The 23,756-nt window shown below is 46.8% G+C and overlaps 1 protein-coding gene across 17 annotated transcripts in view; it reads left to right on the top strand.

Moving 5' to 3' along the window:
• FGFR2 (fibroblast growth factor receptor 2) overlaps positions 1-23,756 on the top strand; it is a 108,323-nt gene that overhangs the window by 28,370 nt on the left and 56,197 nt on the right. For 7 of the 17 annotated variants that reach the window (XM_081790450.1, XM_081790447.1, XM_060641322.3 and 4 more), the window contains exons 3-5: positions 553-819; positions 1,674-1,748; positions 12,158-12,327. In XM_081790450.1, the coding sequence (XP_081646576.1) occupies positions 553-819; positions 1,674-1,748; positions 12,158-12,327 (512 nt within the window). The remainder of the gene's footprint in view (positions 1-552; positions 820-1,673; positions 1,749-12,157; positions 12,328-23,756) is intronic. The other 10 variants (XM_081790455.1, XM_081790451.1, XM_060641325.3 and 7 more) reach the window with 2 other exon arrangements.

Consider the following 23,756-nt stretch of genomic DNA (forward strand, 5'->3'; position numbering starts at 1 on the left):
TTTGGGCATTTCATTCTAAGAAGCTCAGCATTGTGACAACAGGCAAAGTCTAGCGCAAATGGGGTGTGTGTGTGTGTGTGTGTGTACTTGCGTGTGTGTATGTGTGTGTGTAAAGGTGTAGACACAGCCATGCAGTCGCATTCAATAAAAAAATTGTAAAACACACGTCCTTACAAGTCAAAAATGCCACAAGAATAGAATTCCCCACGTGTGACCCTTGTAAGCAGGCTTTGGATTGGTAACAGACTGCAAAGTTTTCTCACATTATCCTTCCACGCTGGGTTTTGGGTGTGTGTTTACGGCCCTGCAGCTTGTGGAGACAAAGTGGGGCCGCTTCTATCGGGCACTTCCTCTGGTCGATGTCTCAGACACTCCGTCTGCTCTGTGCACGGCTTCCTGGGTGCGGGCGGAAGCCGACGCCTGCTGGGGCCCTTTGCAGACCAAGAACCACCTCTCCTAGGAATAAACGGGCCGCCACTGACCTTTGTTGGACGTTCTCTCCTTTTCCTCCTTCCCATCTGTCTCCATCTTCTCTCTCCCACCTTTCTGCAGAGCCGCCAACCAAATACCAAATCTCCCAACCTGAAGTTTACGTGGCCGCGCCCGGGGAGTCGCTAGAGTTGCGCTGTCCGTTGAGAGATGCCACCATGATCAGTTGGACTAAGGATGGGGTACACTTGGGGCCCAACAATAGGACAGTGCTTATTGGGGAGTACTTGCAGGTAAAAGGTGCCACGCCTAGAGACTCCGGCCTCTATGCTTGCACGGCGGCTAGGCCGGTAGACAGCGAGGCTGTCTACTTCATGGTCAATGTCACAGGTGAGTTGGCCTGCGAGCCCTCCGCTCTCTCTTCTCTGTAGCCGTTTTCTGGGTGAAATTGTACTGGACAAGGGAACTCCTAGTGGGATCTGCTAATTGGATGCCACGCACAGAGCTCCCTAATTTGTTATTGATCTGTTTTTGAAGTTCTTCCACGGGGACCGGCTCTGCCAGAGGGGCTGGTCGTTAAAAATGACAGGATTCTCATGTGCAAGGTAGCATTTTTCTTTTAAGACAGCATGCTTTATAGAAGTAGAAAACACATCTCACCGCTCCCCACCCCCCCCATACTGTTTGTATCTTTGGCCGTTAGAATACAGAGTTGCAATTTGATATGGAAGATTTCGGGTTCCTTTTATTAAAACTCGAGTTTCTCTCCTTGATTTTTCTCCCATGCAGCGAGGGGGAACTAGATGGAGGCCCCCTTTCTGGCCAAGTCTAAAGATTTGCTTTCAGAAGTTAGTAAATTCTGCCGGGGACTAATTCCCTTCTTGAAGGGGATCCTGACAACTGAAAGGTGGTGTTGGAAAGAATCTTTGGATAATAACGCAATCGGTCAATTTGCCGGGGCCTTGAATACTGTTGGAAGCTTAAAATCCAGTTTTAATATATCCAACTTGACAGTATGTTTAAAAAACGTGAAAGCAGAAAGCACTGGGAATCCTAATACAGACCAACTGTCCTCATGGAGAGAAAACTGAAGCCCTTAAAACCATCTTCACTAAACAAGATCTCAGACTTTTTGCGGGGGCTCCTGGGTTGTGGCCTTCCCTGTCCAGAAGGACTAAGTTGTACGTGATTACAGCCTTTTGCTTTGCAAAAACACAACCATGGATATATTCTTTTGAATACAGATGCCATCTCATCCGGAGATGATGAGGACGACACAGAAGGCTCCGAGGATTTTGTCAGTGAGAACAATAACAAGAGTAAGTAACGGCCGTCTCGGAAGGTCCCCGAGAGAGCAGAGCCTGGCGGGAAGTCCGGACTCTAACCTGCCGTCTTGTCCACTCTTCAGAACGCTGTGCCCTGCGGCCCTTGACTTTTCTCTGCTGTGTCTCCTCTCCTGGCTTTCTAATCTGAGAATAAACCAGTGTTCCTGTATACCCTTCTCTACCGTTTGTCCTTTCTTATTGTGTCACAAGTCACTCTTTCTCGAAAGCAGTTCCCAGTTTTCTGTCCTCGAATTTCGTTTCCTCTTCGGTTTCTCACTGTTCGGAGGCGTGATACAAGTAGAAAACACATACCACCCTGGTCTTCTTTGTAACCTCTGATGGTGCTTGGCTTAACTCAGTGGTTCTCAGCCGGGGCGGGGGGCGGGGATTCTCCTGCTTCTGACTCCCCTGGGGGACATTGGGCAACACTTGGTGGTCTCAGTAGGGGGAGGAAGAATGCCAGTGACATCCAGTGGGCAGAAGCGAGGGGTACTGCTAGGAAACATCCTGCAAAGTACAGGACAGCCCTTAACAAAGAAGGATCTGGTCTAAAATGTCAGTAGGGCTGAGGTTGAGAAACTGGGGCCTTTTTTTTTTTTTTTTAACATTTATTTATTTTTAAGAGATAGAGAGACAGAGGGTGAGTGGAGGAGGGGCAGAGAGAGGGGGAGACACAGGATCCGAAGCAGGCTCCGGGCTCTGAGCTGTCGGCACAGAGCCCGAGGCGGGGCTCGAACTCACGGACCGCGAGATCACGACCTAAGCCGAAGTCGGACGCTTAACCCACTGAGCCCCCCAGGCGCCTCGAGAAACCGTGACCTTTTCAGACATTGCTGCATGCTGAGAGGAAATAAGGGAAGGGGGCCTTGCTTTGTAGACAGTGACAGAGCAGGGAACCAGCAAGTGCCGTTTGCTTTTCAAAGGCTGTTAACACGTAGCAGTGACACGTGGGAGAACCTGGGTCAAGAAGAACTCGGCCTCTCTTACTCTGACACCTCTAAGTGGAGGTGACCCTGGGCAAGTAATTTAACTTCTCTGCCTCGGCTTCTTCAACTGTAAAATGGGAATAATAACATCTCGTGGGGTTGTTACGAGGATCAGACAGGTTTGCGTTTGTAGGGCGCTCAGAAAAGTGTGGGTCGCGACGTTCAATACAAAAGATAAAATGTAGCATTAGTTATATTTCCAGTAACATGGCTTGAATGTTCCCCAAGTGCTTGTACATTAGTTGCTGGCGTTCTTTGCTTAGGTGTTCTATTCTGCATGTTTTCAAAAGGACCTTAGTTTAATAAATTCTTACAAGGCTTAAATAATAAGTTAGTTATGAAAATAGGCAGGGCTTTTGAAGACAAGAAGAGAAAATGGATACTGGTAGGGACCTGGGATAATGTGTCAAATGGGGAATTGCATTTGTTCCAGTCTCCTAGCAGCGTAGGCAAAAAGGGAAACATTTATAGTTTTCATTGTTTTGGCAAGAGAAGGCTTGGGTTCTGGACCACGAGCATCAGCATCGTCTAAGAACTTACTAGAAATGAAAAGGCCAAAGCCCCACCCCAGACCCCGGACTGGAAACTCCGGGGATGATTCTCACGTGTGCTGAAGAATGAAAAGCACCGACTTAGGGATTCACACCTTGAGATCTGCCTTGAGCCGTGTGCGCTCTTGTTTATAAAACTGTGGGTGAGTGAAACTGTCTTCTGCTGTGATTTGTACCAACCTTCTTGGGAAGTTATTATGGTTATTTTTTTAATAACGCATCACTGGGACATCGGAAGACATCACTCCTTGTTAGTTCTTTGGCTCTGGCCGGGAAGGCAGTGGATGACCCTGCTTTGGAGGTGTGGCTTTGGGCAGGTTCGGTGCCGGTTGCTGGCTCGGGCAGTGCCCCCAACGACCCCATAAGCTGGAGGGAGCTATTCCTGTTTTCTTGATTGGAAACTCATGATTCGGTGAGCAAAAGGCAAAGCCGCCATTCGCTTGCAGGCCTGTGGTGTGTTGAATCACGGCACCCCCCTGCCAGTCCCCAGGGTGACGATGGGGGGGTGGGGGTGCAGGGAGGATGCCGGCACTGTTGTGGACGGCTCTCAGGTGGGGCCCACGTGTGGGATGTCCAAATCTGGCAGCACCCGGGTTGTGCTGGCCGGCCTGGAACCTGCCTCGTCCTGGTGAACAGAACCACGTCTGAGAGCCTGTTCCCAGGAATACTTGGGAAGCCGTAAAATGTAACAGCAAGGTATGGGTTACGTAACAAGTAGACTGAGTGAACTGACTGAACTTTCTGGTGATTGCGAGGGATTACCTGCCGTGGACCTCCAGGGTTTCGTCCCCCGAACACTGGTCCCAACCGCCCGGTGCCTGCGCAGACGGGCCAGGGAGCGGAGCGCACTTAACGAATGCCATGCCTTCACCCTGTGGCCAGCGTTCTTTGTAATTAGCTCTCGAATGACACCACGTCTGCCCTGCAGTGGGTGCTCTGCGGTGATTAAGGGCTGGTGTTAGCTGTACCAGGGAGACACTGCTGTCGGGAGCTGCCTCTGTTTGGTGCCTGTGAAACATTAGACACGATTTAAAGCGATAGCAGCTCTTAGCTGGCTACTTGGCCTCTGCCATCTGTTAGTGTGATTAGGCTGGTCTGATTCACAGGTGCAGCCTGGGGCAGTGGAGATTAAGCAGCTGTGGCCTGTGTGGACAGAGGAATGCCACGGCCGGGGTAATTGGCAAGGCGGGGAAGGGGATGTTGCCATTAAAACAATTTTTTGCCACCTCCAGTGTCAAATGCCTGACCTGATTAATAGGAAAAATTATAGAAGCGCCGAATTCCATGCGTTTTCAGGCACCTGCAAAACACCCGTGGGTCCAGATTGATTCCTTCGGTGCCTTCTGATTGTCTGGAGGCGTCACTGGGGTGTGTCTGAAAGCTCCTCTTCGGTGACGTTCACAGATGATGCTCCGGTGACCCTGTGCTGGCAGTGACATTTCTGGACTTTTCTAAGTTTTTTTTTTTTTTTTTTAGTTTTGGTGGTTAGCTGTGAGAAGGCAAGCTTTTATCTGCCTGGTAGAGTTCCGAAAGTATGTACAGGCTACAGAAAGCATGGCAGTCCAATACAGGGGCAAAAATAAGTCCAAAATTAAGGCAGGATCGTTGGCTATGGGCCATGAAAGTAGGTCTGGTCTGATTTTTAGAGGGCTGTTTTGCCGTATTCGGGTTGACCTTAACGCTTACACCATTGGTACATGACCCAGCTCAAAGGTGGGCTCCCCCCATAGGGGGTTTCCTTATCGCTTCACGTGTTCTATTCCCTCGCATCTCAGCATCACGATGCATCTCAGACCCGCCTTTCCTGGTAGACCACTGTTGGAGGCAAGGACTGGCCTCGATGCTGAGCGAATGTTTTTTGGAATTACAGTCCTCCTCTCCATCTCTTACTGGCGCTTTACAAACAGAGTAATGCTCAGGTCTGGTCTGTACCTTAAGAGAAGAAGCTGGTGCTTCTCAAAGTATATCCCGTGGAACCCTAGTCCAAGGGCTGTGTGCCAAGAATGAGTTGTATTTTGAAATGAGTTTGAAAAATACCTCTTACTCTCTGACCCTTTCTTAGAGACTTACCCGGTGCACCAGCAGAATACGTTCTCTCCAACGTTCTGTAGTAAAACATCTGTTTAATTTCGGCTTTTCCCAGGGTTTTCCAAACGCATTGACCGTAAGACCCTTTTTAAAATACAGCACTTTACTAACATCCTGTTGCACATGTTTTGAAAATCCCTGCAATGGGCTGATTTGATTGACCTGACTTTGCTTTTGCCTTTTAAGTCAAGCCCTTCCATCACAGATGTCAAGGGCATTCTCGGGTCATATTTTAGCAGCTGACTAACTGATGACCTCACACCTTACCCGCGCTTGACTGTTTCCCTGCGCGGAACAATTCTGTGATGTCATTACAAGCCTAGCTGCCAGGAAATAATGCTTCTTGCATATGCCCTTTAGTGAAACAGACTTTCTCCGGACAGAAAGTTGCAATTTCAAATGCTAATTTTTGAAATGCATCCAGGTTGAAGGTTTTGAAGGCTTCAGAGTTTATACTTTAGCATTGGAAAGCATAACTTAATTAGCCCTTGCCTCCCCTCGGTACGAGGTACCTTTACGGGTTATCTGGCAGCAGATGAGTAGACCTTTTTTTCCCAGGTGTCCCTTTTTTTCCCAGGTGATTTTTATTACCTCAAGCTTGTGTTTCAGCGATTCATGTTTCTGAAGAGTTTCTTGGGAAACCATGATTGACAAAGTTCAGGTTGACTGCTGAACTAGAAGGAATTGATAGCAAGGCAGCTTTATCAAGATCTGTGCTCCAGGAGTGGTTCTTTCTCTTGAGTGAGGAGGAGAGAGACAAGGCAATTTTCCAGTTTGGTTTTCATTCCTGTTGAGACCTGCAGGTGCCTGTACTCCTGTGTCAGGGAGAAAGGCAGTTGGCAATTGTCTTTGGAACTGGCTAGGGAAAATGAAGGGACTTGGCCTGGGATTCCACGCTCCTTTCGTTGCTTAACCTGCTGATAATAACAGTTTATAGTCACCTTTGGTCTAATTGGGCCTTTTACTTGGTAGGGGTTATAGCTAAGTTCGTAAATGTGTTGGTTTCTTAGTTGGGTTACGCAGTTTCCAGGAATTGAAAGTTATAGTAACAATAATAAAAAAAAAAAAAAAAAAAAAAAAACCCAAAGCACACAGTCTTCCTGAACTTTTTTTTTTTTTGGGGGGGGACATTTCTTTGTAATGGAAACCTCATCCTAAATTGGTTTGGGTGTTTTTTTTTCGCAAAAGCCAGGGATGGCGTTCTATCTGGAAGGTTGGATTGAATTATCTCTTTCTTGGCCTCCCGTGTGGGCAACCAGCATAACCAACAACTGGAGAGTTTTCTTTTGAAGGCAGATCCTAGGAGCTCCCACGGGGCAGCTGGTCGCCCAGTGGACTCAGGCATTTCAAAGGTGGGTCATTTGTCTGTTTGCTTTAATGGGTTTCTTATCGATGCTTCAACCGATCGGCAAGGTGTTGTTTTTAATGAGATTCTCAAATAAAACCCGCCGCCCCCATAATCACACATTCACTCACATCTCCATATTTTGTTGGATTTGTTTTCTCTTAGTTTATGCAAAACTGAAAACACGAACCTCAGTCTACTGTATGGTTGAGCTCAGAGACCTCTTCCCACCCCCACCCAGTCAGGGTCAAAGCATTCAAATGTCCTGATTAGTGATATTTTTAAAGGCCCTAATTATAGACTTAAGACAGAGGCCTTAGTGGGGCTTTAGGGAGTTTGTGAGACTTAATCTAGGAGCTGAAACAGGCTCTGTTTTTTTATTTTTGCATCAATAAAAATACAGTTGGCAGTCATTAGCGTCCGCAGCTCACATAAATCTTGAACTTTTGACTTAATTACCATGGGAGAGTTCAAAGGGCAGCCTGGAGTGGTTGAAAGAGCACAGCCCAGGGAGCTGGAGTCCTGGGTCTAGCCTCAGCCTGGCCTTGGCCATGCAGCCTTGATCAGATCACTTAACCTTTCTGGATGACATTGATCACGTCAGCCGTTGGACCAGATGGTCACCGAGGCCTTTTGGTACAGTGGTAATAGGATTCCGTGTTTTTCCTTTAAACTGTTGGGCTGTGTTCTCTTTTTGATTTCAGAAAGAGAGGAGACTCTAGACCTTAGCCATCTGTATTGAGATACATACTGGGGCATGGAAGGGCTTCTGTGGGGGCAGCCCATGTTTTTTCATTACGTTACCATAAAAACCCTCTAACCCTACCATTTGTTGACACAATCAATATCTGCCTGGAATACCTGGACAGAATGTTAGAATAGGGAGGGCCCTTATCAGAACACTCAGTTCACCTCCCTCATTTTATAGCTCAAGCTTTTAACACTTGTTCATCTGGTACATTCTTCCATCCATCCATCCATCCATCCGTCCGTGTAATAAACACTTGAGTGCCTACTCCATAGGCTAAAGATGACTTACACTGTCCCCTTCAGATGCTCTACTCTTACTGGTCAGCAGACATCGAATGGAATAAATTTCAGTATGGGGACACCTTGGTGATGGAACCATATGTAAATGACAAGCCCAGTGAAGGAATTTGATCAGTCTGTGCTGTGGGATGGAGGTGGTATGTTGAAGGAACTTTGAGGGAGGTTTTTGTGGGGTTATACATCTCTTTTTAACCAGCACATCTTAAGAGACTACTGCTGTATTAAAAGTATAATTCTATTTACTTAGACTCATCACTGGTATATAATAACTGTTTCAGCATAGAAAATGATAATGAGTAGGTACCCCGTTACGATGGATTTTTCTTATTTTTTAAATTTGGCTGGGTTTTACTGTTCTTACTGTTTAGTGAGTCAGCATCATTCTTTAGCTACGTGTTACATCAGAAGGTCTGAGAATGTCCGAGCAGATGGGACGAACCTGTCACGAAGGTCACCTTGTTTACTTCCAATTTAGTATATTTCATTTTTTTATGCCATCCAAGATTTCCACAGTTCCTTTTCTATTAATTGACTTGAAACTCACTCCTCCTGCCTCCCTAAGATTATGCTAGGGAAGATACATTAAGTGGATACTCAGACCCTTCTTCGAAACAACGTGATGGAGACTTGGCTTATAGTTTTCCTCTTTTATCAAGTTGTTGAGGAAACATTTGTACTGAGCACCTACTATGTGTTCTCTTTTGTAGATCGTTAATTTGCTAAGTGAGTTCCTCCTCTGTGTGTTCACCGGCCATGGTATGAAAAGAGGCCTCCTTAGGTAGAAAAGCTTGTTTCGGAGCCTGGTCCTGGTCTCTCACCAGCTGCGTTGTCGTTCTTGGGGTGGGGGGCGGGGATGGTGGCTGGCATTTCCATGTGTCCAGACTGCAAAAATGGCAGGAGATGACAAATAGAGTTTGCAGAAGACATGAGGCCACCGATGAAGGAGGCGCAACGGGGCTAGTCCTACAGTACCATTATTTTTCTAGACCTTCCAGGTTCTCCCGTCTTCACGTAAAACTAGTTTCTTTCAGGAGGAGCCATTATAAAATACGAAAATAATCCCTCCCCTCTAGCGTCATGCTCATTAAAACAATTCATGAGCTCAAAATCTTAAAGAAAAGCCTAGTCACAGAAGGGTGTTGTCCTGTATGATGTTAGCACTCACTCAGAGTGGGACTGGGCAGAGCACTGGGGTGGCCCATCGCTGCCACACAGAGGACCTTGAAAACTTGGCTCGATGGCCTTGCTGTGGAGTCACTATTTACAAGTATTCAGGAAAAGGGAAAGTTGCAAATGTGGGTTTCCAGTGATAGCCACAGAGGCGATCTGTTTCTGCTTTGTTGATACGATTTTACGGTGCCCCGCCCACCTGGGATCCCAGTGGCTTCAGGTGACAAGTATGGTGCCCATAACCCTGCCTCATGGCCGTGTGTCTATTTCGCACAAGCAGGTTTTATAGGTGCAGTTTTGACGATTGAAATTTTACCCCAGGGAAGTGGCTTCCTGCCAGAAATTCCAGCAAAATTCTTTCACCCTTGTCCTTAAATCATCCCTTAGGTGCCAAGACGAAGGAAGGTGCTGGTTGCCAGTGTGCTGTTGCCACAGGCCATGACCGTACAGACTCATGTGGTTTGGGGTGATCCCTGCGTGGGTTACGGTCTCCCTGACAGCTTAGCCCAGTGAGAGAGGAACAGAGCAACATTCCTAGTTCCTTAAACTAAATCCCCCCCCCCCTTTTTTTTTTTTTTAACATTTTAGGGAACGTAAAAATCATGCCTAATGGAATGTAAGCACGTATCTGGTGATTTCTTTTCTGTAAAAAAGAAAAGACATTCCAGAGGATCAGCTCAGCCGTAATCGATGCTATCTGAAAGAGTCACTACATTAATATTTAGCTAATTCGTATGAATAGGCTATTGTGTTTACTTACACAAATGACATGAGTACAGACACCTGACAGCATGAGGTATGCTTTTCATTTAGGTCAGATTTATAAAAGTCTTTGTGTAGCAACAAAGCTCATTATTTATTTTGTGCTCTTAATGGTTTCTTTTCAGTGGCTGTGGCTGTGGCTGGATTTTTCTAAGTAGAAGCTTTTAGAATGAAAGATTATTGAAATTGTTCCAGTGTATGCCAGGCCCTGGGAGTCTTGTGATGAATGGTAATCAGATACTCCCTGGTGAACCCTCAGGAGACTGGGTGTGTTTAGGGGCATTTGACACCCAAAGCCACATGGCTAGCAAGTTGTCTACTCATTGCAGATACAGCTGATTTCAGAGGAAAGAGTGGAGCCCCGTTCTTTCACCCTTGGCTCTCCCTCCCCGCCCCCCCCGACCCCAACCCTCAGGCCTTTCTTTCCCTGGCATGCAGGACTGACCACCTCAGTTTTGCCTTGCTTGCACCATCTTCTTGGCACATCGTGTAGACTCCTGTCTGTATCCCACCGCCTTGACACTTAGATAAACAAGGAGAAAGAAGGCACAGCATGCCCTTGTTAAGAAATCTCCGCTCCACCTTTTACAGCCAGGTTTCGAGAGCAAGGGTGAGGCAAACAGGGGTAGGTAGTTTATCCAAATTCCTAATTGTGCCACGAAAATCTGGCTAAGTGAAGGGGTTGGTGTCACCCCTTAGGAGCGAGCTGTGTCATCCACAGAATAGAGGGAGGGGGCTTGTAAATCTGTATCAGAGACCAACCCCCTGCCTGGGCCCTTTTGCCTCTGGTTTGTGGAGTGGGTGTGCTCCTTCTCAGCCTAACCCTCAGCAGCAGTAAACACAGTTAGGAATCAGTCTCGTAGAATTTCAGTGTTCTAGGATGTTCTAGGATGCCCAAGGCCCCGTGGATGGATGCTTCGGGAGAATTTTGGCTACCAGTTTGCGAAGACAGAAACATACGTGTGAAACGTGAAATAGCTGTGCAAGGTTTCAGTGGAACTTTCGGGCAGTGATGTAGAAGGCAGTGTGCCTTCGGGCCAGCCCGGCTATCCTGGACTCTGGTCTTCGACATCAGAGTGGTTGAAAAGGATGGATTCCAACCCCTTGGAGAAGCTGGTTCTTAACTAGCCATGGACATCAGGGGCAAAGATTCTGGAATCAGACTGCCTTGGCTCAAATGTACCTGTAGCTCTCTCTAGCTTTGTAGCTTTTCTGTGCCTCAGTTTCTTCATCTCTAAACAGGGATTGTGATATTGCCTCTCTCATTGGATTGGTGTCAGGATTAATAGGTTAAACACGTAAGAGCTTTTAGAACTGTGTTTGGTAAACACAAAGCACTCAGTCAGTGCTCGGTAGCCGTCGTTGTTGGCCGGCATGAAGAATTATGGCGGCATCCTGGATTGATGCCGTGGTTCTGATTTAGATCAAATGCCCTTCATTTGGCAGCTTAAAAAGTTGTGTCTTCTTTTGAGTTTAAAGGGTCACCTGTTTGTATCCATGACTTTGAGGGCCATTCAGAGGGCTTAATTTTACACGACATATAATCCGTAGCCTCCTAGTAAGTTTTTTTCTGCTCAGACATGGTAGTAGAATTATGGCATTCACAACCACCAAAAACTCTTTCCTCCATTTAAAAAATTAAAACAATAGGGGCGCCTGGGTGGCTCAGTCGGTTGAGCGTCCGACTTCAACTCAGGTCACGATGTCACCGCTCGTGAGTTCGAGCACCACATCGGGCTCTGTGCGGACAGCTCAGGGCCTGGAGCCTCCTTCGAATCTGTGTCTCCTTCTCTCTCTGCCCCTCCCCTGTGCACACTCCCTCTCTCTCTCTCTCTCTCACAAATATAAAAATAAATAAAAATTTTTAATAAAAAAATAAAAACAAAAATTAAAACATAGTGCGAGGGCTTTTTGATTTGTCACATCAAATGCTGCGAAGTTAATGCTGCGTCCCTGAAAAATTTACCCTATTAGGATGGTAAGTTATCTCCTTGATGAGCCTTTAAAGCTTCGGTGGGTAAGTTGACGTGGCTTCGAGCACACCTTGCTTGTGTGTGTATGCGATCGTTTGCTAGGTGTGGTGATCTAAAAGGATCCATTCTGGAGGACTCCGCTGCTGCGGTTGTGTGTGTTGTCGCCGTCTATGTAAAGTAGCATTTAAAAGCATGATTCAACATGAATTTATATTCTGGCGCTAAGAACAAGGGAGAGAAGGTACCTCAAACACGTTTCCCCCCCCCCCATTAAGAAAGAGAAACTAGCAAGAAGTTCATCTCCAGGGACCTTCTGCTAGGCCATCGGCTAGACTTCAGAACAGTTTTCTTCTCATGTAAATATTACCCAGAGATTTTGAAAATGTCAGATCGTTCACATACAAAGTCAAATTCTCTTCCGTGTCATGGAAATGAAGCTCTCCCTTTCCATACGTTATAACGTTGTTTTCCACAACAGGAGCACCATACTGGACTAACACAGAAAAGATGGAAAAGCGACTGCACGCTGTCCCTGCAGCCAACACAGTCAAGTTTCGCTGTCCAGCTGGGGGGAATCCAACACCAACTATGAGGTGGCTGAAAAACGGAAAGGAATTTAAGCAGGAACATCGCATTGGAGGCTATAAGGTAAAATCAGGTTTCCAAAATGCTCTATTTCTTACATTTTTGTTAATCCATTTTTAAGTAGTTGAAAGGTAGGAACCTTCAGAAGGGATATTTAAAAAAAAAATGAAAAATCAGTAATTATCATAATTGGTCATTTCCACACTTGACATTTGAAAAAAGTTTTCCTGGGCTTACATGTTACTTTATTTATCTATCTTTTAATGTTTATTTATTTTTGAGAGAGAGAGAGAGCGCAAGCAGGGGAGGAGCAGAAAGAGAGGGAGACACAGAATCTGAAACAGGCTCCAGGCTCTGAGCTGTCCGCACAGAGCCCGACGCGGGGCTCAAACCCACGAACCTCAAGATCATGACCTGAACTGAAGTCGGACACTTAACCTTAAGACTGAGCCATCCAGGCGTCCCTGGGCTCACGTGTGCTTTCAAAGCATAATTCCCATTTCTATTGTTCTTTTTTTTTTTAATGTTTATTTATTTTTGAGACAGAGAGAGACAGAGCATGAACAGGGGAGGGTCAGAGAGAGAGGGGGACACAGAATCGGAAGCAGGCTCCAGGCTCAGAGCTGTCAGCACAGAGCCCGCCGTGAGGCTCAAACTCACAGACCAGGAGATCATGACCTGAGCCAAAGTCGGAAGCTCAACCGACTGAGCCACCCAGGCGCCCCATTTTTTTTTTTTTAATGTTTATCTTGAGAGAGAGCATGAGTGGGGAAGAGGGGCAGAGAGGGAGAGAGACCATCCCAAGCAGGCTCCGAGCTGTCAGCACAAAGCCCAATGCAGGGCTCGATCTCATGAACCGTGAGATCATGACCTGAGCCAAAATCAAGAGTCGGACACTCAACCGGTTGAGCCACCCAGGCACCCTTAACGTTGTTCTTTATGTGAGAAGAGTTTAATAACAGAAGGGTGGGAAGTTGAGAGTCTGTTTCCTATATGCTGTATTGTCTAGAACACTAAAACTGGAGCAGCATTGGAGAAGCAAACTTGTACTTGCCCTGTTTGGGCAGGATTGTAGGATAGGGGGTGGACTTGGCTTAGACGCTGGAGTATGAAATAGTACTTATTAAGAGAGAATGCTTCCGTGGTGAGAGAGGCAATCTCTCCATCCTCTGTCTTCACAGCCCTGGAGAGCCCATCACAGAATGTGGTGATGAGTAATCTCCTCACTCAGGCAGGGGTGAGGGGTGGAGGGGGAGGTGGAAATTGACCACCCTCTCCCTGAAAAGGCCTGTAGATGCCTATTCGGGCTTTTGTTCGTCCATTCAGCAGACGCCGATGAGCACAGTGTTTGGCAGGCACCGTCCTAGGCGCTGGACAGAGCACGGCCCTAGCTCGCAGGGGTTCCTCGTCTGGTAGGGAAGGTGGATGAGAAAGCCACAGCCTGGATGGGCTGAAGTCAGAAGAGCATGTTGTCGTGTGGATGTGCAGGGGGAGATGATGTGGGCTCTTTGGGAGGCTACGGATAATGGAGGTCAGGAAGAGATTCTGGGCTGAGTTTGAAGGAAGGGTGTCTCAGGAAGAGAGACATGGGACGTCTAAGTTATTTAGTCTGGAAGGGGAGGCCTGGAGGAATTTAATTTAGTATATGAGGAAGACTTGGGGAACCTTACTGTGACATTCTTTGGTGTGTTTGGAAAGCCTGAACGGGTGCATTAGTTACCTATTACTGTGTAACAAATTATCCCAAGACCAGTGACTTTAAACGACATTTTTATTTAAAAAAATTTTTTTAATGTTATATTTATTTTTGAGGGGAGGCGGGGAGAGACACAGAATCCGAAGCAGGCTCCAGGCTCCGAGCCACCAGTACAGATCCCAACGCAGGGCTTGGACTCATGAACCACGAGTCATGACCCGAGCCAAAGTCGGACGCTTAACCGACTGAGCCACCCAGGCACCTCTAAACAGCATGTATTATTTCACAGTTTCTGTGGGTCAGGAATCCAGGTGTGGCTTAGCCGGGCCTTTCACCTCAAGGCCTCTCACAGGATTGCAACTAAGGTTTGAGTCTGGAAGTCTGATTTGTAGGGTCAGCTGGGGAAGGACCTGCTTCCAGACTCCTTCCCGTGGTTCTTGGATTCACTTCTTTGTTGGGCCAAAGGCCTCAGTTCCTTCCTGGCTGCGGGCTGGAGGCTGCCCTCAGTTCCTCACTCCCCCCATGGGCCTCTTAGTACGGCAGCTCTTCCTCAGGGAGAGCAGACAAGAAGAGGTAGCGTGTGAAGAAGATAGAAGTCACAGCCTTTTGTAACCTAATCATGGAAGTGACATCCTACCACTTTGGCTGTTTTGTGTTATTAAGTAAATCATTAGGGGAGGAGATTAAATCCCCAAGGGCATGAATATCAGGAGACCTGGGGAATCACTGGGAGCCATCTTGGAAACCTGCAAGGGGGATAAATTAGAGGATGCTCTAGCCTGCATCCCAGCTTATTAAGAACCAGGTAGAAGAGGACTTCCTGGTGGCAGGAGTGAGATACTGGGAAAAGTCAGGACTTTCTGCTGTATACCTGTGTCTAACACACCAGTGTCACTTGAGAGGGTACTTGAGTCCTGACCCATCACTGCTGTGGTTAAGTGGACCTCCTCTCCCCACAAAGTGCTCTGGGGGCCTCTTCTGAAATACCATACACAATTCTCACCTTTAAAGGATTGTCTTCTTCAAAAATTTGTGACTTTTAACATTTAGACACAGCTGGAAGCCTGGGCGGCTCAGTTGGTTGAGTGTCCAACTGTGGCTCGGGTCATGATCTCATGGGTCATGAGTGTGAGCCCCGCATCGGGTTCTCTGCTCTTGGTGCAGAGCCTGCTTTGGATCCTATGGCGCCCCGTCTGTCTCTGCTCCTCCCCTGCTCACGCACACACTCTCTCTCTCTCTCAAATATAAACAAACATTTAAAAAAAAAAGTAACTAGATGCTCAATCCCAGAGGATAATAGGGAAAAGCCTATGAATAGATTCCTAGCATGTGTGGGGCAGTTTGTGTGTGAAACAGATGTGAGATACACCTGCTGGGAGGTGGGTGCCTCTGAAGTTCTGGAAGCAGACGCACCTCGCTGAGCTTCCGTGATTCCTGCTTGTTGGTGGGACTAGTAGGCAGGAGGGTGGTTTTTCTCTCCACCCTTAGGTCAGTCCTCACAGCAGGCACAATGAGATTGGAAGGTCGGCTTGCTTTCTTTGTAAAGGGCGAATTGACAAAGATTTCATTAGGTGGTGCTGCTTGGAAAGAAAGAGTTAAAACCGCCACAGTCGTGGCCCCTGGGGACCATTCTAACCACCAAACGCTCTCCAAAAACATAATTGATGCAGTTCCAGTGATACATTTCAATACGACTAAAGTATAAGGCTGGTGGTCAAAATCCTGGTGGTTAACTAATTTCCTCACTTACGACAGCCGTGGAAAGAAGTTAAAAGAATTAATGAGCCTCCAGAAACTCCTGGTCTCAAAATAAATAGGACCAACATCATTATTCTGGGTAAGGAGGTTTTTGCGAATCTGAATTAGTGATTATAAATGTGCCAGAAGGCTGAGGGTGCCTGATGAGGAAATGCTGCTTGATTTTTAACAGGTGTAGTTCAGTTTTAATTATTGAGGACAACATTCTACTAACTGGAGAGCACCTGCACCCTAAAAACAACGTGGGGAACCTTTAGCAGAATACCTTTAACCTGTTCCCGTGGAGGCACAGATGACCAAAAGTTTTTTTGTTGTTTCATGTTTGAGCCGTTTCTGGAGCGAAAGAGTGGGAATTTGAGTGCATGGGAACAAAAATCTAAAGTACATTTTGCTCTAGGGACGCCTGGCTGGCTCAGTCGGCAGAGCGTGCAACTCTCGGTCTTGGTGTTGTGGGTTCGAGCCCCACATTGAGTGTAGAGATGACTTAAAAAATAAAATCTTAAAAAACTTATATTTTGCTATTAAAAAAAAAAAAAAAGGCAAGGAGGGGAGAGAACTGTACCTTTGGAACATGATATGCTGGCCGGAGGTGATGCGGGCACATTTCTGGCCTCGCTGGACTTTCTCTGGAGAAGAGTCCATGGCAATGCCTGAGCTCCCTGGGCTGTGGGGGGTTGGTGGGGGGGGGGGGGTTGGTGGGGGGATCACCCCATCAAACGCAAAGATGGTCAATCTGGATTTAGTAAGGAGTTTTCACAACAGTTGTGGCACTGGACGTTGATTTGGGGGATACTGGTTCTCTCAGAAATTCCATGGACTCAACCCAGGTCCCCAGGTCACGAAGTCCTTGGTGGTCACAGAGGCCGGCATGCCCCAACCTCCCATTGGTCCAAGCTCTCCTGCTGGTGCAGGCGTCTTCAGGGCTCGAACAGGGTAGAGGCAGGAGCAGGGGGTTACCGCCAGGTTTGCAAACACTGTCTACAGTGTCCACAGACACTTTTAAAGAATTCTGCTTCTCCAGCGTTCGCCCCGAGGGAACCCGTGTATACAATGCACTCCCCCTAAAGCAGAGACCTTACTGACACATGGACAGCCCCATGTCCAAACGCCCCTCTCCTCTGACTCCTGTCCCTTTGCCACTTTAGTTAACGAAGAAGCAAAGCGTCAAGTTTTCCAAGATGTATTTTTCCAGAAAGCAAGACCTGAAAGTTTCCGCAAACAAATGTGTGTTATTTCTGTGATTTTTTTTTTTTCTTCATAAATCTCCTTCTATAAACCATGGTGACTCTGTCTAGCTCAACTGTCTGTCTAGTTCTTTCTACCTGTTTATGGATCCGGCACCTTGGCCCTCACCCATGGCGTTGCAGCTTGTTCTGAAGTGGTCTGCCTATGTGGCCAGGGAAGGGAGAAGGGAACACAAAAAGCCAAAACAAAATCAAAGAGAATTATGAAATGGGACAGGAAGCTCATTTTAATTAAAATGACCAGTAGAGCTCTTTGGTATGGCTCAGTCTTGTTTACCAAAGAACTCATGCTGAGCCTTCCTTAGGTGATTAAGAGTCATATTGTTTTTCTTAGTATGTGGGCAAAGGCTGGTTGGATGTTATTATTTATGGTGGTAGAGGTCGATTTGAAGCATAACTGTATCTCCCTAATTGTGCTTATGCCCGGGCTTTTTCATCAGTCTTGACGGTGGGCAAGTTGTTTAAGCTCTTCGTGTTTAAGGCCACCTGTCCTTAAAATGACAAGTTTGGACAGATGATCTTGAACGTCTAACCCTCTCCCAACTGTGATTTAGTAGCATAACCATCAACCATTTTTTATCATCAACAATAGCACAGAATTTTTTTTAGAAGAAAGAGTTTACCTTTAAGGCTAGATATTTCATAGGGCTCTGAACAATAATTACAATTTAATGCAGGAAAGCCACAGGACCGGGGTAATTAATAGACCACCTCAGTTCCCAAGTCGTGCCCAGGTAATGACTGAAACATAGAGGGGAAGAGTATTCTTAAAAATTGCATTTCATGCCACCTAGTAACTATAAGAACCAAGAGAGATCACAGGACAAAGCCCTCCCTCAACCTGGCCGTGAAACTGGCACAAGAGCATTGGCTTCAGGCATCTGGAGGTTGGAACTCCCATGGAGCCCCTGAGCAGAGTGAAGCATGACACAGTTTGGACTGTCCATTTCCTAGTCTATTTCAGATCCAAGAAAAGACAGGGTAAAACCCCTTTTCTTATAATCACAATGAAAACCTGATGGTTTTGATGGGTAGGTTAATTAGATTTACATTTTCTGGGTTACTTAGAAGTCACGTTAGAGACCTTTGCTTAAATGGTATGCTTAATCCCAAAATCTGTTTATTTGGAAAAATCACTACCCTTGTCCTTATTAATATATTTATACTTTGTTGAGCTCTTTCTCAGCCAAGACAGTTCAGCTTTAATCCCAGAGCAGGCAGTCTGTGATGAGGAAGCAGGTGTATGTTGCCATCAGCCAACATGCGCTGACCGCTCCCACGTGTCCTGACCGTGCGAGGTGCCCCCCACTGTCTGCCATGGCGCTGGGTCCCCTGCGCAGCCCAAACAGGGGAGCGCTGTTGTTTTACCCCTTTTCCAGATGAGGCTGGTCACGTGACTCCTCGGTGGCAGGGCTGACATTTGGACCCAAGTGGTTTTCTTCCACAGTTGATGCTCTGACTTAACTTTCTTCAGATGTGGTTCCATGTTTTTGTAAGAAACACTGGTGGTAAATTAGAAATCTGGAAATAGTGCTGGCATCCCAGGAACATGTGAGGATCCGTTGGCCCAAAGGTGTTCTGTTGAGAGCAAAGCTGGGCATCTGATGCTGCTGTTCCCACTTCCTTGACCTGTATGGGATTTTTACAAATTGTGCTGAAATACACGTAACGTAAAACTTGTTATTTATTTTTCATCACCCTAAACAGAAACTCTGTATCCGTTAAGAGGCAGTTCTCCATTTCTCTAATCTTTCTGTCTGAATTTGCCTGTTGCAGGTGATGCAGGTAAGTGGAATCATAGGCTATTTGTCCTTCTATCTGTTGTGTGTATCTGTCCTTCTGTGTGTGGTAGCAACAATCAGACCTTGATTCCTTTTTCACGGCTGGATAATACTCCATTATATGGATGAGACCCCAGTTTGTTTATCCGTTCATCTGTTGACAGGCACTGGGGACGTTTCCACCTCTTGACTCTTGCGGTTGGTGTAGCTGTGTGAACGTGGGTGTGCACGTACCTGTTCGAGTCCTTGCTTTCAGTTCCTTTGGTATCTACGTAGCAATGCTATGCTGGGTCATCTGGTGATTCTTCATTGAGCTTTTTTGAGGAAGGTCGTGAGATTTTTAAAGAGTTTATTTCAAAAGGCAGCAAGTGCCCTGCTGGCGGTCTTGGCCCGCCCTCCCACTTCCACTCGCTTTTCTTGCCTTGTATAAATCTCTTCCCACTTCTCCGGGAGATCCATGCTTTGTGTAGTGAGCTGGGGGGAAGAGTTTCTGCAGTTGTGTCCTAGAGGATCAGAGCTTGCCTCGCCCTGCTCTCTGGACACCTCCTGAGAAGCAGACTTGGGCAACTTAAGCATTAATCGGGCTTTTGCCTCCACATCTGCCTGGTGATAAGCACCAGGGAGTGCCACAGCCCTTGACACATGTACTCAGTTTGTGCACACCTCCAGAGACGTGGTTTCGAGATCCCAGGAGCCTGTCGAAGATGGGGGTCTGGCCTGGGACAGCAAGACTTCATGCATCATAATGCCACCTGGTTGATGTTGAGCTGTAGATCACGGGCTGCCTTTTTGAAGGCCAGCGGTCCAAGGGATTGCTGCCTTTCTCCATAAATTGCACCCTGATACCGGTGGAAGGAAGTGTCGGGAGTATTTGCCGTCACACGGACACAGTATTCTTTGACTTGGCACGGAGCAAAACTTTCTATCTGGCTTCTGGATGTTTATTCTGCTTGTTATTGAACACCTAGGTATTTGGAAATGTCCAGATTTTTTTTTTTTTTTTTTGGTTTCACTGTGGAAACCAAACATCCAGGTGACAGCCTGGGTCTTTGACCTTTCACCTTTCACTTAGGTGTTTTGGTATCATACAAACTAAATCTACATTCCCAGTTGTCTCCAGAAGGTAGCTGGGTGTTTAACATGCACCTCGGGAGATTTAGGTAGCAGAGGAATTCTGAAAAAACCCGTCTGGCCCCCCTCTTCGTCGTCTTTGTGACGACGGTGTGGAATGTTCGTGGAATCCACTTTTTGTGTTAGGAGGGAAAGAGTTGAGGCCATGACCTTCAGTCTGCTTTGTTTCAGTATTGCAATGTTGTTTTTTAAAAGCCTTCAGCGAACATCGTCTTGAAGCCTCACGCTCTCTAATTCTGTTCATTGGCAGATGAAAACTAATGATGAATTTTCTACAGGGGTTTGGCCACGGGCAGGGTGAGAAGGAAGGATGGCACGGGTGTCATTTGGGTGCAGGACGTCTCTGCGCCCCCAGCTCTCGCCCTCAGGCTGCCAGCAAATTCCAGATGCGGTGGTTCTGCAGCAGGGGACGCCGGCGGAGAGGTTTTATTTGACTTTTTGGTCAAATGTGTGCGATTCCTGTTTGAATTTGAAAGGGTGAAAATAGGAAACAAGCAAACAACATGCACAATCACACCACGAAATTATATAAAATGTACTGCCGATAATTTAGTACATTTCCTTTCCGACTTTAGCTTTCCTTCTGACTATACAGTCAGGCTTATAGATTCAGGGCTATAGGCATCTGTGGTGTGTGTGTGTGTGTGTGTGTGTTTATACAGTGGCATCCTGAATACACATTTTTATCCAACCTCTTTTTTTTTCATTTATCAATAACTATTTAAAAAGATTGTTTTTAATGCTGATGTGTTTTTGAGAGAGAGAGGAGAGAGAGAGGGACAGAGCACATGTGGGGGAGGGGCAGAGAGAAATGGAGACACAGAATCCGAAGCAGGTTTCAGGCTCTGAGCGGTCAGCATAGAGCCTGACGCGGGGCTTGAACTTCACAAGCCACGTGAGAACATGACCTGAGCCCAAGTCGGACGCTTAACCAACTGAGCCACCCAGGCGCCCCTCATTTATCGGTAACTATAAATAACACCTTACCAGGTCTGAACTTACCAATACCTCCTCCTTTTTAATGACTGTGTGCTATTTTGTTGGAATGAATTAAGTCCTGTAGGATGAGCTATGTGTTGTTAATGGCCCTCTTCCTGATGGATTCGATTTTGCTGTCACAAGCAGTGCTCGAAGCAGTCATCTTGTTCATGTGCCTTGAAGTAATCCTCCTGGTTCTCTGTGTAGTCTAGATTTCTAGAAGTGGAATTAACTGGGTTAAAAAAAAATGTGTTGCTAATTTTAACACCCCCTGCGAAATTATTTTACAGAAAGGTTTTTTCCTACTTTATGTTCCTATTCTCAATTGGAGTCTCTTTTTCCTTACACTCTTAAGTACTCAATGGCATGGATCTTCCTAATTTTTGTTAATCAGCCGGTGAATAACAGCATCTCATTATTGTTTTAATTTGCATTTCCCTGATTGTTAATGAGGTTAAGCATCTTTTCATATGTTTATTGGGTATTTACATTCTCTCTTCTGCCAGTGCAAAGATGTGACTCTGACCTAACTGGCGGAGGAATTGTAGCACTTAAAAAGATGAGGAATTAAAAAAACACACACACACACACAACAACAACAACAACAACAACAACAACAAAAAACCACACTGAAAAGGACATCTTACATTTTTGTTGGAAGGGTAGTGTCTGTAGGTTTACCCTGAATCGTGGTTTGGAAACGGAGTGTTCAGAAAAGAGACACAAGAGGTCTTTGTGCCTTTGTTTCCTCATCTTGATAGAGTTGCTGTCTGTACTCTCTCGGCTTGTCATTAAGCGACCACTAATTAATGGTAGGATATCCCCTGCTAGAGCGTCAAGCCTTCCCACCGTTGGCAGCTTCTAAGGGCGTCCCTTTGGAAAATGCCACAGCTCATAACATTTGGGATTGGTCGTTATGTCCAGGAATCAAATACTAGGGCAATGGTGTAAGAAAACAAATATTAACAGCACTGCATGGGGCGATATTGATTGAGTACCAAGGTCTCCAAAGGGGCAGAAACCCCTTGTTTGGTAACTGTGTTTCCCATCGTGAAAGCATTCGATAAATGGTAACTTATTAATAATTGTAGTGCATCTCCAGGAAGTAAATATTCAGGGAGCACACGCTCTTGAAGGAGGCTCTCCCGTGGAATGCCGTGGCCCCAACGAGAGACTGGAGCTGCCCTAGGGTTACCAACGGCAGCGGTATGCTGAGCTGCGTATGCCAAGATTTAATGTCTTGGGCAGAAGCAGATGATGCCCTCCCCGTGCAGTTCACGTTCAGCCCCATTTGGACTGCGCCCCGTGCCAAATCTGGATCCAGGCGCGAGAAAGACATTGACAGTTTGGATGGGGTCCAGAGACAGGCACTAGTCGTGATTAAGGGCTTATGGGCATGACATTTGAGCGGGGGCTCAAAGAACTGAATATTTACAGCAGGGCTAAATGCTGGATTACGTGGCTTGGTGACGTTAGGGCCTCTGGCTTCATCCCTAAGTTACCCTCTGTGTGATTAGCTCTTTCAGAGTCCAGGAAAGTCCCGCTTCTGATAGCCCCTGCACGCTTGGGGGGAGGGCGGGTCTCTGTATGGGCCCACCTGCCTCAAGTTGAATCAAGGAGTTTGTTAGCACCCAGCTCCAGGGTAGCACCCGGAGGGGGCGGGGAGATTTGGGTAGAGAAGTCTCACTGCCCTGGGACATTTAGCAACCGCCTCGGCTCCTTCACAACATTCCTTCTATAGGCTGTGCACCTAAGGTGCTTATCCCTCCTTAGCAGGACCCTGGCCTCTTGTTTGGCTCTCCTACAAGTGCGTGGCCCAGCCAGGAGCAGGAAGCGGGGCTTCTCCCAAGCAGAGTACAGATTTCTCTCCGTTGTGGGGTCTGATGCCCGCAGCGTCCTCTTACCGCCGGACTTTTCACCTGTGACAGCGAGAAGGACGGTCCCCCCGCCAGCTCCACGACATTAAGACCGGGACAGTCTTGATGGTGATACAGGGGGGACCTGGTGGGCTGCCGCAGCTGGAGCAAAGGGACCGTCTGCCCAGAGCTCACTCTTCAGCGCTTGTGCTTGGTGAGGAGGAGTCCAGCCCTCACCCCCGTGATCCTGCATAAGACCGCCCGTGATGGGCAGTGGTCTCGTTTGTGACCTCTGCATCGGTGGCTGCTCTTGCGGTGCTGGCCTGCACAGAGCTGAACCTCTGACATGACGCGCCTCGAGTCGTAACAGGCTCTGATAACCCCTTACCTCTGTCGGCGCCGCTTTTCAAAGCGGACAGCTGCTCTGCCCTCCCGCTTTTGTAATGGAGCATTCATGAGATGATCTTTATTCTCTAGTTCCTTGACTCACTCATGTGCTTGCAGAGGCTCGGCTGGTATTAGCAGTTTTTATGTGATTAAGGCAGAAAACACTTGCAGCGCTCAGGGAATCATGCAGAAGGTCAGTTGGAATTCCTGAAATCATAGTTAAGACCACGAGGGCCCTGGCTTTTTTTTTTTTTTCTTTCCCCCTTCTCCGTTTCTCTAGAGTGCCTCGTCCAAAATGCCTTTAAAACATGATTTGGATTTGGGGGAAAACCTTAAAGCCTTAAACCTGCAAGGTGAAATCTGCATTTTGGCTCTTTGCAAGGAAAAGTCATGCTCGCTTGAGAGTTTGAGTCTATTAAAATATTTTAAAAGCCAGGTGCGAATGTTGGAGTCTAGTCTGTTCGCATGTTGACAGAACGGTGGGTGGGAATCACAATAACTTATTTTCACACGTGCCGCTTATCTCTCTGAAAAGTCTCAAGGAGTTTGTAAGCAGACGGATATACAACTTAGGTTTCCTAAGGATTCATTGCTCCCATATTTGGCATTCTGAGTGTATCTCTCGGGAACATGTAGCATCTGTTTAGGCATTGCCAGAGAT

This window comes from Panthera onca, chromosome D2 (assembly GCF_046562875.1).
Source record: "Panthera onca isolate mPanOnc1 chromosome D2, mPanOnc1 haplotype 2, whole genome shotgun sequence".
NCBI lineage: Eukaryota > Metazoa > Chordata > Mammalia > Carnivora > Felidae > Panthera > Panthera onca.